General features: G+C 35.6%; 1 protein-coding gene across 23 annotated transcripts in view; it reads left to right on the top strand.

Moving 5' to 3' along the window:
* The window catches only part of LOC110997819 (voltage-dependent L-type calcium channel subunit beta-2), a 121,867-nt gene that overhangs the window by 91,858 nt on the left and 13,974 nt on the right, over positions 1-16,035 (top strand). For 3 of the 23 annotated variants that reach the window (XM_022266156.2, XM_022266151.2, XM_022266148.2), the window contains exon 1: positions 12,308-12,494. The exons of 12 other annotated variants lie outside the window; for them this stretch is intronic. In XM_022266156.2, the coding sequence (XP_022121848.1) occupies positions 12,444-12,494 (51 nt within the window). In that variant the 5' untranslated portion in view covers positions 12,308-12,443. Of the gene's footprint in view, positions 1-8,081; positions 8,217-12,307; positions 12,570-14,696; positions 14,803-16,035 lie in introns of those variants that run through there. 8 more of the 23 variants (XM_022266146.2, XM_045630365.1, XM_022266153.2 and 5 more) reach the window with 7 other exon arrangements.

Below are 16,035 nucleotides of genomic sequence, written 5' to 3'. Positions count from 1 at the left end.
TAATTAAGATTATCTAATTATTTTATTAAATACTAGTTCATATCGGAGAGAAGGCCTCCTCGAAGCTCTTGCACTTGTTTCTCATATTCGCTACTAAATTCCAACGTTTCCCCTAGCATATATAATTTAAATCTCCCCTTTCATGCACAAAAGAACATTTTTCCAGAATTCAGGATACGGATAAAAGCTCTGACCACTGAATCATGTACGAAAAGTGTTATTCACAAATTTTACCGCGTTCAATGTATATATCAAAGTCGAGCTTCCTTTCAAAGGGTGGGAAAGTTTTGACAGCAGGTGTTATATTTACGGGTATTGCGTGAACAGCCTATTTATGCCTTTTTAAATGTAGAACACATTCAAAATCTCATATTGCATTCATATTTTTACTATTAAAGACAAATTTGATTGTCTTTGGTAGAAATTAACTTCGTCATCATTGTCTTTGGTACTTACGCGTCACGGACCACACGGTCGCTTACGTCGAAAATGATAAATGGTTCAAACGGTCTTTGCTCCAACTTCGATTTAGTACTCTTTGGAGTAGGAACTCTTGGGCCGTGTGTTCAAGTGAACGAGCACTAATTAAAGACTAATAGTTCCCAGAGCTCGTGTTTTCCTGGCTCTATGAATGAGTATCGAAGTAATACTGCCAGCGTCCACTGCCACTATAAGCTTTTAAAATTTGTCATAAATTTCTTTTAATTAAGTTTAATTATTTTTATCATTACTATATAGGTTAAGAACTATAAATACTGTATATTTAATTGTTATATTTTGTTTTGATCTAAAATTAATTTAATTTTAAATAATTTATTTTACAATTAATAACATCATGTAATTACAGTATTACGAGCTTAGTATAAACGGTAAGACAATATTCTTCTTCTTCTACAAGTACCTCTCCATTACTGGAGGCTGGCCGTCAGTTTCCTGAAACGCGTCTCGTCCTGCGCCAGATGTTGCAACTCTTCCGCATTTGCAATACCCCTCCCTAACGTTGCGAAGCCATGACTTCTTCCTTCGACCAACACGCCGTTTAACCTTGATTTTACCCATTAGTTGAAGAAGGTAGTAGCGGTCATGGCGCAACACGAAGCCCTGGTACGATATGACAATATTTACAGTACGCCAAACATGCTTTTTGTCAAATAATTTAGACTAATGGCAGTCAAAGTTAGCGCTAAGTCGGTTTCAAATCCTACTCTAGTATAATCCTTGAGTGACACTCGAAAGTAAACTAATTAGCTTCCGAATCTCAAAATACCCAATACCCTTTTACGAAGTGTCTCAGAACACGGAAACGTCCCATGTCCCTATTTCCCGAAACGTACTTATTTAAATATTCCCTGAGGTGAATGCACTCTCATTAAAAACAAAACTAACTTCTATTTCTTTTGATGTACATCGATGCTCGTGTGAGAGAGATATTCAGTTCTCGCGCGCTAAAGGAGCGATAGTTGTGACAGGTTACAAGTGCCTATGGAGGAAGGGATGTGCCAACAAATTATCGATAAACAATTAAACAAGAATGCTAAAACTGTGAAAAATTGACATTTCTTTGAACAAAAACTGTTTATGTCGTTTAGAATATGGACCGTACAAAGTTGGTCTAAGTGTACCAAAATTAATTATAATTTTTTTATACATCTAATCTCGTACAATCTTAAAGTTTAATCTTAGTATTTTATGGCTATGATGAAGTGGCTCAAGAGTGCTCGTCGCTGAAGGGTTTGAACCTCAGTAGTACCTGCATCAATAGATTCTTGAAAGGAAAAAATCGTAATGTCATGTAAAAAGGTCGGCGTGTCAGGCACAGAAGGCCAATCACTTACTTGCCTTGCCTTGCATATGATAAAGCAAATGATGGCAACAGAAACAGAAATTTGAGGACAGGTCTCTAGTCTACAACCAAGGGCTATAATAGCTCTACAAATAATCCCAATAATAATAACATATTTCTACAACAATCGTGAGCTGGTGTTATAAAACTATATATATATATATATATATATAATTAACAAAAACCTTAAAATAACTTTAGTCTTACATAGGTAACCAAGTCTATTTATAAACGTCAACTGAATATGTTAAATTGATTCTAAATTGACTTTCAGTACCAGTGCGCAAGTCAAGGGCGTAGATTTATAATGACGAAACATAACACACACATACAACATATAATATATCATAAAAAAAATTACAGATAAGATGTTTTTATACAACTGTAATAAAAATAATTACAATAATGTAAACACAACCGAGAACAGACAAAACAACGATTTAAGAACCCGCTCCAACTCGACAAAACCACAGCACAACACTAGAATAGTGTCACATTACGGGCACGCGCGGCCCTTATTTTTATTTTGTCAAATTGTAACTGAAATAAAGCGGTCGCTAGTAATAAAAATACCGTCGTACTGTTATTGCAACGGAAATAGCGACGGCTGTCCTGCCTCTTCGCTCGCTCTGCGTGTACTTTGGGTACTTATTAATTCTTGTTTAATATAGACGTTACAAATGAAATTATTTCGTATGGGCATAAATACTAGAGCAGAAAACAAAAAATTAATTGCCCCATTGGAACTGATAGTTCAGCAAGTTTATGTAAGAAATATAAATGAACTATTTGGTTCCGGCATCTCAGGGAATACAACCATTAGTAATGGCTTACGAGCCCCCTCGTAATATTATTATTATATTTCGTCATCACAATCTATTAAGTGCTTCTTGCAACTTCTGACCCCCTATTGTTTCGAGGTGTTTGACAGGTATATTCCTCCAACGCAACCTCGGCCTACCGGGTTCTCACATGCCACCACCTTGTGAGTTTTAATTCATGGAAAATAGTCCCAGCAAATAAAGTACATAAAATAAAGTCTCTTCCGTGTTAGGGAAGAGTTTAAAGTAAATTTATTTAAGACAAGTGATTGGATAATCAATATTTTGTTGCATACAGCTGATTCGACTTGAGAAATTAGCGTGGAGGCCAAGGATCAGTTGGCGCTGTGCTGGATGGCCTCCCACTAGGTGGACAGATGACCTGGATGCAAAACGCGGGGAACCGGCTAATCTCAGTAACCACTGGTTGAAATTGAAAAATTGCTGTTCCCGTCCCTATTCGCTTAGCTCTTTAAGCTTTTAAGGACGCTCAGATTCCAGAAAGAATGTTCATGCTAAGAGAAGTTAACTATGGGAAAAACCGGACATAAGTACGCTTTATAAATTTAATGTACAATTTTGTCGTTCTCTCTCCGTCGCGGATTGCATATTACTGAAATAGATACGGTGTCGTTCACCCGTCTAACTTTGTAAAAGCACTTACATGAGGCAGTGACAACTAATGTTAGTACAATAAACACATTTATTGAGAATTTCTACGTTTTGATCATGCTAAGAGTGTGAGTTAACTTTCGCAGATTCAATAATGCAAGTAGCTTGCGCGTGCGATTTTCATCCCTGAGGGAAGTCGGGTACAAGCTTCTTTTGAACGCATGAACCCTTGTTCCTGAAGTATCTGCGTGTTCAGCATTGCATAATTGCAACGTGGAAGCGCAACACTCTGGTCTCCTAAACCATCTGCCCACCTAGTGGCAGACCTTCCAACGTTTCGCGGTCTTGTTCTCGGCCTCCATACCAATTGTTCAAATAGAATCATATAATATATATCTATGCAACAAAATTATCAGCTATCTTCAAATATTATTACCAAGTCGTATAAGCAATATCTTTTATTTTAGAAGATAAAAGAACTGCTGCATTCATTCTTTGCTAATGTTTGCTCTTCTTGCTCAAGTTATGCCGCCTATTCTCTTTATATCGTCTGTCTTCCTCTTTTCCTATTTCCGTCTCATATCTTAATAGTAATAATATCATAATTTTTGTCAATTTCAACCTCCTACCTCTCGTCATATGCCCGGTCCAGCGCCATTTCAATTGCCTTATTTTATTTATAAGTTCTTCTACTTTGGTAATTTCTTCGGCTCTTTTGCTCTCTATCTATATCTCATCATCAAGGAAGTCAGAAATGAGAAAATATTTAACGACTTTGTTCCCTGTGGCAAGCGATATATTATATACCAGTTAAGTGACCTATACATAGACTACAAACAATTTGTCAGTTTCAACCAGTAGTTAAAGAGATTATTAGCCACTTCCATCAGACAAGAGACATTACTAAGGCAATAATTGATAAGAGTAAACAAAAAATAAAATCATATAATTATTGTAAATACCGTACTTATGTTATAGAAATAAATACAAAAATATAAATTATAGAAACTAAACGAAAATTGTAACAATAGATGTGCTATATATCGGCGTTATACCTCAATCCCCCCAATAAAGTATATAACAAGAATTCCGATTAGTAAATAGTGGAATTGGATACAAGCCAGGCGGATACCTTGTTATACCAATGATATTTCATTCATTACTGTCGCGCGGATTTGTAGAAATCATTATTTTTACACTGTATTATTTGTGTCAATTTTTATTATTTCTTATTATATATTTATAGAGGAAATCGTTTAATAAAACCGTAACCCACAATCATATATACAGTATCCATAAATTAATAAATAGGACCTGGATGACCGAGCTTAGCTTGGTATTTTTTTTTTATAAATCGTGTTTTTTGGAAATTTTATTTAAGTACAAATTACATACTAATAAAATTATGAAATATAACTATCAAATAAAGATAATTATATTCATATTTAAGTTTTTATTTGACTGACATCTTTAAACGAGCAATTATATGTTTAAGTTGATAAAACACAAATAAAATGACATTTTCTAGAAATGATTCCTAGCTAAATCGATTTATCGCCCCCGAAACCCTCTGTATACTAAATTTCGTGAAAATCGTTGGAGCCGATTCCGAGATTCCAATTATATATCCAAGAATTGCTCGTTTAAAGATATAATAAGATAAAATTAAAAACAAATTTAAAACGTTTGGTCCCTGTGGCAGTCTACCTTTTACTCTGGCTGGCAGTTGCGCCAGGAAAGCACCAGCTCTGGGGTCACCGGTGCCATCTACCAGGTGCCAACTTAAATCTTTAATTAGCACCTGTGCACTTTTACCCCACGACCTCCAATTAAGAGTCTCTACTCCAAAGGGAACAGAATCGACAATAATTTATGCAATTTTTTTTTTATCTCTTCGCGTTTGTTGTTTGCCTATAAGTGTTTGTTACATTAAAAACTGTATTTTAATTTTCTTGTACCAATGTATCTGTACCGAGCGTTGGCAAGCTTTTTTATATAAATAACCCGAGGCACATCGTGTTTATGATAGAAAATGATCATGAAACAGATACAGAAATCTGAGGTCCAGACCTAAAAAAGTTGTAGTACCACTGATTTTTTTTATTTTTTATTACTTTAAGAGGGCTGAAATGTATCCGAAGTTTATTAGTTCAATTCAAAATCAAAATATCTTTATTCATGGTAAACAAGTACACTTAAGAACGACAAAAAAAATTAATTGTAAATTACATTTACTACTAGTTCGCAAGTCAAGGGCGTAGGGCAAGAAGAACTGTTTTTCCACCGGAATTAAACGAACTAACTAATTAAATTATATGTACCAATTTCCATGATTTTAATTTTTTTACTACCAAGTTTATTCCTTACAATATATAGAAATACAAAACTTTTCTCTTAATAATAAAAATATTTTCCATAATCTACAGTTTAACCACAATATATCCAACAGATAAGCAAACTTCCGTGAACAAATACTTATTTGTATAAAAAACTACTTTAGAAGATGTCTAAGAAGTAATTTATTATTATAATGTATCAAAACATTACAAGGTTAAACGCCTCCGCAATTAATTTACCTTTAATGCAAACAATATATTATTTTTATGAAGGTACAATAATTCCCATTGACGACACGCTTGATAAAACTGATTACTAAAATCTTAATTTTATGTTATGTTTAACGTAATTACAAGTTACGATAATTGTAATCCATGATCTTCATATTCACACAAAGCGCTTAATTTTATAATAAAAACATCAACGAAAAAATAATACGTAATTTAGTCCACATTAGTTTCTTTATGTGTTAGTACTGACATCTAGGATAATTTTTTTGTAACTAACATGTTTTAAGGCGCCATCTAGCGGAGTAAGTGTGTATTAAGCTAGAATAACCAAAGCTTCAACCATTCATGTTTGAAGAACATGTTAATAGTCTTCGGCTCTTGTAGATGGCGTGAGTCAGTCTTGGAAATGTCAAATTCCAAAACAAAAATGACTATTCTTCTACAATATTAAATATAGCCTTAGCGTTTGTCTCACTTATTTAATTTATTTTCAGAAGTAGTTTTTTCGCCAAATGTTAAAGAAATTACCAAATAATGAAATGGGTGTTAATTTTGTTATTATACACTTCTTATGGTTAGTTATTTCCATTACTTTATGTTCTGTAGTATGGACCGCTTTTGGACAAAGGCCTCCTCCTGAATTTTCCACCTGGATTTGTTCTTTGCTTCCTCTATCTATTTCTCTCTAGCATCTTTTGTGATTCCACGTTTCTTTTTCCTGGATGTCTTGCAATTCGGCCCGTCCATATTTAGTTTATGCCAACACAAATATACAGTATTTACAATATTCTTAATCAAATAATACACTTGCTTAATCCCAGGAACTAGGTTCAGTAGGTACTAATCAGGTGATTATATGTATGCTTGCAAATAAGTAAATAATTATTAATAAAAATGAGGATTTTCGTAAAGTTTTACGGTGTGACGTAGATTGTAGATGTGGCTTAAAATTAAATATTTATTAAAAAGAAACTCGGTATCCAGAAAAGTCTTTATTTGAAGTTATTAAAATATCTTATAAACCTGCTAATTGCTAAGTGTCTGGGTGAAAATCCCATGAAATATATCATACATACGACGAACATAGGAAAAAAATCAAATAAAATTGATACTAGAAGAATGTTAAGTGCCCATTGACACAGTGGCAGAGGGCTCACAAGTGCATTACCGGCCTTTTAGAAATTTGTACTTTCCTTGAAGGATCCAAAATCTAATGGGTTCGGAAATACTTCAGTCGGTAGCTGGTGGCAATGCACAAACTGCTATAAAAAACGCTCAGTTTACGAACGGACCTCGGGGTCATATTTCGACGTTGCGGCAGAGTCTCTGTCTCCACTTCCGATGATGAAACTCAGCTGCACGTAATCTGAAAATTATCCATGGTCATGGGCGGATCTAGAATTTATTGGTCTTTGGGCTATGAAGGGAAAATTCAATAGACGCGCATCGCACGCCCCTGTCCACAGTAAATGCGGTAGAAGATGCAGAGAACTCTTACCTCTCTACGTAACGCCAAGAAATCAAGTCGCGCGGAACATTCAGAGTGATGAACATGATTTTACTACTATAAAACTATTTAATAAAAATAAAAATAGATCAATTAATGTACTGATCAGAAAAATCAATGTAAGCCGGAAACCAGTGATTTGGCAAGTGTGGGTAACCAAGTATGGTTTAAAAGCAGGCCGTATTGTGTATGCGTTATGGGTGAAAATAGCACAATTTTTAAACATATTAACGAGTGTTATTGGGACTATAAAAGATGCAATAGATATGTTGGATATACATTGAAGCATTTTTAGTAATTCCTTCCACAAAATTTCAAGCAAAAGCAAATAGAAAGAAGTCTCTCTGCGAGGACCTAAATTAAATTAGCTTAGGATTTTATACAATTGTGTTTGATTTTTAGGTCTGAAAAAGATTTATCATAACGAATGGCGCTGCAACCTTTAAAGGCCTCCGATTTCTGTATCTGTCTCGTAAAAGAACTATGTGAGGTGGGAGACCAATCTTCAGTGCCTGACTTGATTGAATCAGTCAGATCTTCTCTAGACAGTTTAATATGAGTTCATTCAAGGGGAATTGAACAGGCATCCTACAATAAGCCAAATATCACGTAATATAGGGTATTGTGGACAAAAAATGAAAATAAATGTCAAAATAGCGAGCAATGTAATCTTACATTATCAAATTCACGCGAAAGCGATGCGCCCGATCTATTTCGGGATTTAGCGAGTGGCCGCCAACCTGCGCGCGCGCTGGTCGTGTAACAGATTTCTGATAGTGTAGTGTTAGTGATATGTTAACATCATGACGAAGGCTTTAAGGATGGATCACTTTAAACGGCAGCGGTACGGCCTGCGCAAGAGACGGGTAGGTCGAATTAATTATTCATATTCAAACTCTAATCTAGTTTCAAATCTGTCAAGCAAAATCAGCTGGGCATTTTTGACAGTTCTTAAGAAAATATGAGTACATAAGTGTGTCATATGCTATAAGTAATAAGTGTTTAGGTGTGAATCAACTCTGAGACACTCCTCAAAAACTCCGACACACCCGAGGATAAAATAAGAGTTATATGTTACACCTGTCAGAGTATTTCAATTATATGCAATGGTAGATATATAGATATGTATATATTTGTACATATACATGTATGTACCTAGTGCATTCATAAGTTCTGTTACAAATGAAGTTGCATTCAATGAAGTAATATAATATTATAAAAATTTATTAAAGTCTCAGCAAAAAAATCAAAAGTAAATTGTATTCGAAATGGCCACATTTGGCTTTCATAAATAGTTTGAAGGACAAGATTGCGGAAAAACGGTTTCATTTGAAGCAGAAGAAAGAGAAACAGCACTTCACTTCATAAAGGCCGTGGCACTAATCAATGAAAACGATGGCAAAATTCTATTAATTCGTCTTCGAAATACTACCGCACCCACCGTAACCTACAGATTTGGTCCTCAGCTGCGTTTTCCTGTTCTCAGACCTCAAGAGAATCCCTCGAAGGTGATTGAATAATCAAACCAGAATCTATAAGAATATAAACTTTACGTCAAAATGTATTCTGAACTGTCAATAGCGTGAATTAAAACCAATGTTGTAAATTGCTGTCATTTAAATTCTGCAATTCATATTGCATTTGGATGTTCGCCATTGAATACAAATACTTAGATGTCAAGATCAAGGTTTCTCCTAGAAGTCTACTAGGCATCGAATTAGTCTAAAAGAAGAGACTAATATGAGAATGACACATTGGGCAATCCAATTGAGCTAACTTTAACCGTATCAGTTTTTGGCACTCCAATCTTCTAATTTCTTGATCCGGCTCGAAGGACCAAAATGTTCTGGAGGATGTTTTAAATAGCAAACGATACAATACAAGACATTATTAAGAAACTAACAATGTCAATGTGTCAATTGTCAAGTATAATCTGTCTACAACAATAATGAAGGTCATTGCACCACCTCATATATTGACATACAGGGCCTGATTATTCCTCTTTAGTTAGATTTCAACACAAAACATTTGTTATTGCTAAGCTCCCGGGGATTTATATCGTTCTGATTATGAATGGGTGACTCATACATGTTTCATCAGTAATAAGTTTATTCTGGACGAAATGAGACTGCAACGATTGGGGTTGAAAGTGAGAAATATTTATAAAATAAATTAAATCAGTGGCTCTGCAACTTTTTTTAATCTAAGGTTTCTGTATTTGTTGCATGATCATTTGTCAATCTAATAGATGATCAGACTCCTGTTCTGACACGCCGTCGACTTGGGGCTAGAATTAATAATAATAATAATATAGAGAATAGAGTTTGTGATAAGGTTAAAAGCATTTGAAGACGTGAAGACGCTCATATTATTCATATTCCTCCATTCATAATAAAATCTCACAAGTTTCAAGGTCGTTTTGAGGATTCCGGGATTAATGAATTTCATTATCTGCTTTATCGCCTAGAACAATATGCCCTATAGTCTGTCTAGACACGGCGTACACATGACACTAAGTGTGTCGTCACAATTAGGTCACAGTTGACAACTCCCGACAGCAGAAGTGCGCTGAAGTTTTAGGAAAGCGCTGCATTTCGTCGCTTTTCCATAATTTTGCGGATAACATAACCAGAACGAGACCTTTATTTGTGGTAAGAAAAGTGCTAGCTTCCGAGCAAATTTTTTTCAGCGCTGACAGATCCAAGATCCGGCTAGTTTTCCCGCTGTAGCGGTCAAAGCGCTACGTTGGCACCGGTGTTAGGTCAACGTTCCATCGATCGGTGGTGTGCGCATGCGTCCCCAACTCAAGCGAATATTTATTTTATTTCTTAAACAATAAGAATCAAATTTGCGTTATCCTCAAGCCACTGCAGTTTTGGTTACTTTGGGACTTCAGAAGGAAAGTTAATAATTTTAGGTTTATTTTTACTGTTAAATCATATTTATTTAGTAACAATCTAAAGCTTTTCGTAAAACCCAGAGGTACTAGTTTCGGTTCCCGTGATATAACGACCTTTATCTCAGACCCTAGATTTGAAATGGTAAAAAGGACTTATTTATTTATATCATCAGTCCTTACTTCCTTAGATACCATTTAAATGACATTCTCAGTGATGATAAATAGAATCTATTAAAGACCCTTACAGACCCAAAGAGTGATGTCGATAAACCTAAACAAGTTACTTTAAATGATGTTCAAAAACCTATAACTCTGATAACAAAATTCTTTCAATGGGACCCGTTCGCAAATTCTGATCATTCAGATACCTCGGCACGGTGGATGGATAAGCTATACTTGACACACATAAAAAATTAAATCAATTTGACATGCACTTTTCTACTTTGAAGTCGGTGAAAATAAACTATTTCTACGACAACAAATAAAAAAAATAACGAAGAAATAAATCATGATCTGATAAAGGTTTATTTCAAAGATAGATAGAATTACTTTTATTATGTAGAACAAGTAGATTTTTCTTTGGATAAAATGTAACAGCAGGCAAACGGGCAGGGGATTCATCTGATGTTAAGTGATACCGCCGCCCATGGACACTCACATTGCCAGAAGGCTCGCAAGTGAAGGCAGAGCTTATTAAATTGGTGTGCTCTTTTTTGAAGGACCTTAAGTCTAATTGGTTCGTAAATACTCCAGTAGGCAGCTGGTCCCACATAGTGGATACTTGTTATGATTTCATCAAAGTGCTCTTATTAAATACTAATTTCACTTCATTAAAATAAACATTTACCTAATACTATCTACTACGAAAATTTGCCAAGAGTTTTGAAAATGCAGCACCTACAAGCCTTTATACATCAAAAGTAAAATAATCTACATGCTTGCTTGGGCAGTCATGTCGGAACAAACTGGCGTCTGTTGTCGAAATCCGGACGGGTTGACTAAATCTAGCCCAATTTAACCTCAAGAAGACACAAGTATGTTTTCCGATAAAAAAACACTCTTTCTCGCTACTCCTCTCTTCCAGCAGTACCGGAACAAACTGGTGTGTGTAGTCGAAGCTCTGCTACGTGGAGTCTTGGAGTGGCTCGTTTGTCTAAATCTAGTCCAATTTAAGCCTTCAAGATTTTCCGCTAAAAACACCCTTTGCCGCTCTTCTCTCTGACGACACTATCCGTAAAATCACACCTGGTATAGGAATACTGTGGCGTTGAAGGTATTGTGTCTCTCTGCATTTTTATCACATTTAGCATGGAGAGTGTTCAAAGGAGTTGTTCCAGTCCACTATGTGAAACCAGCTCCCGTTAAGGTTGCCCAATACGACATAGGGAGCTTCAAGAAAAGAGCGTACATAAACGGCCGGCAACGCATTCTCGAGATTTGCTCTGGCATTGAGTATCTATAGTCCTCTGTCTAACATTTAACATCGGGTGAGGCTCCTGCACGTTGTGAGCCCCAGTAACACATTAATATAATACGAAAAGTGGTAGCCCTCATCTGTTGGCTTATATCTTGTAACACTAACACGGATTAAATTATTATTAATAGCTGGCTGGAAAAGTCCGGCTACTATCGGGAATAATATAGGGTTCAAAACGGCTAGTAGATTCCTGGAAACTTAGGAATTCCTTCCCATTGAAAATTATAAAGCTCATTTTTTCATTTACGTCGTCACCTATATGTCGTAGGGGTTTACCGCAGTCAGGGCCTGATTAACCCTTAAGCTATTTAGGCTGGATACTGTTGGCTAAACTGTGATAAGTAAACCATCTCGATAAAGTTACAGTTTTCACATACAAAGCAAGAATTTTCCGCCCTATAATTGTTATGTACCTTATTATGCAAACGCACGTTCGACTTTCATTAACTATTTACATTTAAAAACACATGTTTATTGAACCCTAATATTTACCCTGTTGCGAAAGCAAGCGATGCGCGCGCACCTCATTCACCCGCCCGGGACGCGGGGTGCGGGACATAGCAATCGCGGGGGAGGGGTGCGGTTACCGTTAGTTTCCGTGTGTTCGCGCGGCCGTCGGGGTGACCGCGCGGCCGATGCGTGGCCACAACGGCCGACCACGACGGAATCCCTTTGGTGGTCCAAGGTGGCCACCATCTCCAGCCACCATGCCGTAACATGATGGGTTACAACAGTCAAGGCCACGGTTACAACAAATTGTTCGCTCAGGTGCGTGCGCAGTGCGTTTTATAAGCGACTGGAAGATGGGCTTCAGCCGTGTATGGAGTTTCTTGTTAAATCTCGGTAATGTCGGATTATGCTAGGATCCAGGACGTGGTTTCGAGTATACTTACCAGCTAAATGGCGAATAGTTTGTTTGAATAAGACTTGTTTGTGTTTATCTATCGTTCGTCATATTTGGTCTATCAACTCCTCGGTAGTCTTCTTATTTTTAGTTGTTAACACTACATCATAATGTAGTGTGATTCATATCATATATATCATCATAATAGGATTAATTTTGAATTAGTAATTCCCCATAAATTTAGCAACTCATTGTCCAGTCGATGTGGATTGAAGCGATGACGCTATTCAGCCTGGTTTTTATCAGTCTATTATCGTGTCAGTAACGAGATTGTAATGACACTGGTGATTGACGTTGCTTCAGTCAAGTGCTCTAATAAAAAAGCCAAGAAAACAATTTGGTTCAACCGTTATTAATGTTAATATAGGATCTAAATCAATTTTTCAATCACTTTCGCCTCAAAATTTTACTATCAGTGGTTTAATTTAAAAATAAACTCTTTAAACTAGTTTCCTTCTCAAAGTTGTTTTCTCTTGTTGGGCATTTAGAATACCACCAGATGGAAGTTTAACCAAGAACGTCAAACTAAACATTTAACTGACATCTTAAAAATAAAGAACTTTATTAATCACGAACAGTTCTATTTATAAAAGTTAACCGCTGGTGCTACAAAGTAAGGGTTTCAATAACACACCAACAATAATATTTAGCTAAAACATTGTTAATCCAAACTACGTCAAATCCAGATATTCTATTTCTAGAGTATAAACACTGATTCACTTCATAAGTATATCTTCTATGTTCTATCTTTGGAAGATTATTATTGTTTTTAAAAAATTAGCATTGGTCAATTGTCAATGTCTCTACTTTGACTCGACGACTCGTCTATTTGTTAAGATTTATAGTTATCTATATTTTTTATTTTATCTATATTATAAATAGTGTAATGTTTTAATAATACAACAATTTGTGTGTGATAAGTTTCAAATTTTTAATCTGTAGTGATCATAAAAGATGCCGCGGAAATTAAGTTCCTTGGCTGCGTACAAAAATGCGTGTATGAAAATGTGGGGGTAGAACATTTAAATGACGTCATTGATATCGCCGCCTGTCTGCCGCCAACCAAACCCTGACCAACAAACCTCTGAGATAATCGATAATACTGGCCGAATAGCTTTTTGTGAACTCAATCTAATTACTACTTTATATTAAAACACGAAGCATATTGCTAAATATGTTAGAATGCTTTTAATTTCTAGATATAGAGCTTCATTATTCACACGTCCTTAGTGTTCTAGTCTTAGTCATTTAGTATTATAGCAAGTATTATATGTTTTTCTCACACGCTTACACTAATTAAAGCTAGTATATATATCTTTGTTGATTTTATTTATTGTCGCTTCATTTTTGACACATCATTAATTCATAATTTCCATGCTCTGTGAAGGTTCTCTATATGTTTTATTGCATGTTTTTGTATGTCATTGTCATTGTCACAATCGCGGACCCAGCTCTAGAGGTTATTGTTACTGCTACTCAAAGATTAACCAATTGCGACTTGTTCCAGTAAAAATACAGAGGAATCTCTATAATTTGAATCTCTCGATAATTTTTTCCCTTGAAAAATACTAGATAAATTGAATAGTGTAATTGGTCCCCTAATTTGATCTGATGACCAATTACATGATTCAAAATCATGTTGAAGTATGTATTTATTACGCACAGATTTGTTGTTCGTTTGACTGAAGTTTCAAAGAAAAAGAAAGAAAGACTTTCGAAATAAAAAAAAATTAATTGTATTTAATTACTAATATATATCATATAAATAATAAATCACGAATTTTGATCAAACTCTTATTTACTTGAGTCCCCCTTGTGTTTTTCACTCGTAATTTAAATGCATGTCATTTTGAACTCCCCTTGAATTGTAAATTATCGAGAGTCGACTGTATGATATTCCGAAAGTATGGTGTATGAGCAGAATTTAAAAAAGATCAAGCGCAAAGACATGGCCTTGGATTCGCGACATCCTCACCTGAATATTTCTTTGTTCAACGAAAAATTATCTTTAAATTGCCTTTTAATATTTGCATGTATGTAATTGTTTTATGCGAATCTATTTGCAGATTAATTTGTGCATTATAAATATGGTGGGCATGTGTGTCTGATTTTTCTTGTGCGTTGCATGCAGTGGGCGCTCGCGCACGTCAAATGAAAAACTACAAGCCGCTGGTAAGAATTTCCTTTGCTTTTTGTGTAAATGCGTTTTTCGTTTTGCGTATCATCGGTCCAGTTTTTCAAAATAAAACTTTCATATAATGTATGAGAGCGCGTAACGAAAAATGCAGAATTTTATCACACTTCCTATTTGTATATTTTTTATTAAATTATTATTCATGTATTTAAAATTGTTAAGTTGTTGTCTTTAAGAATGTCTTTGTAAAATATACGATTGGATGGTCAAAACAATAACAGTGTTCGGGGCTCAAAAATTTTATTAATACTAGATAACCATCCGGTTTCGCTCGAGCAACCTGGACCCGTAAACCCTACAAAAGATATACCTAAATCTTCTTCATTAATCATTCTAGATTTATGATCTAGCTATCACCAATGTGAAAACTGTAATAAATTTTTTGAGTTCACCGCGAACAGAGAGACCTTCTCGCTGATCGGAGCTTCAAGGTCGTCATCGACGGAGCATGTTCCGACCTTAAACCCGTGAATGCTGGGGTCCCACAAGGCTATACAACTAGCGACATTGTTATGCAGACGACAGCATAATTCTCTTTACACTGGGCAGGTATTTCTTGGGCAGTTGTTGATGAGTACCGGAACAAACTTGTGTCTGAAGTCGAAAGTCTGCTACGTGGAGTTTCGGACTGGGGTAGACTAAATCTTGCCTAACTTAACCCCAAGAAGACACAAGTTGGCACGTTTACCTCTAAATAGAAAACTTTGCCGCTACTCCTCTTTTCGAAGACACTCTTTTGAAAGCCACAGCCAGCATCAGCATACTTGGCGATCATCGAACGACAGTGTCGCGGTCATTTGAAGAGAAATACTAAATTAGTGTCCAAAAAGCTTGGTGTGCTCACCAACGCAAGGCCCATCACACCGGGCCACCGCTTCATCTTCTTATCCGGTACTCTTGACAGAGCGGTCGTGATCAAAATTGCGAATGCAACTTATCAAAAATGCTTCGAAAACGAGAAAAACAAGCAGACAGCGGTAAGAGGAATTGTGTAGATCTGTGTTTTGCAACATACTTTTCCCATGCCTAGGTTTTCTAAAATTCTTATCTAACATATTTTTGATATAAAAAAATTGTTAACATTACTTAAATTATAGATTTTGAGAAAGACTAGGTTAACGAAACACAAATTTTCAAAACAATGAAAATCTGAAAATCAAATTCCAAGTATATTTAATAAATCTTCGAATAACACCCTTAACAATCAAATT

The sequence above is a fragment of the Pieris rapae genome, chromosome 12 (genome assembly GCF_905147795.1).
Source record: "Pieris rapae chromosome 12, ilPieRapa1.1, whole genome shotgun sequence".
Taxonomy (NCBI): domain Eukaryota; kingdom Metazoa; phylum Arthropoda; class Insecta; order Lepidoptera; family Pieridae; genus Pieris; species Pieris rapae.
This window is presented reverse-complemented; position numbering and strand designations above follow the sequence as displayed.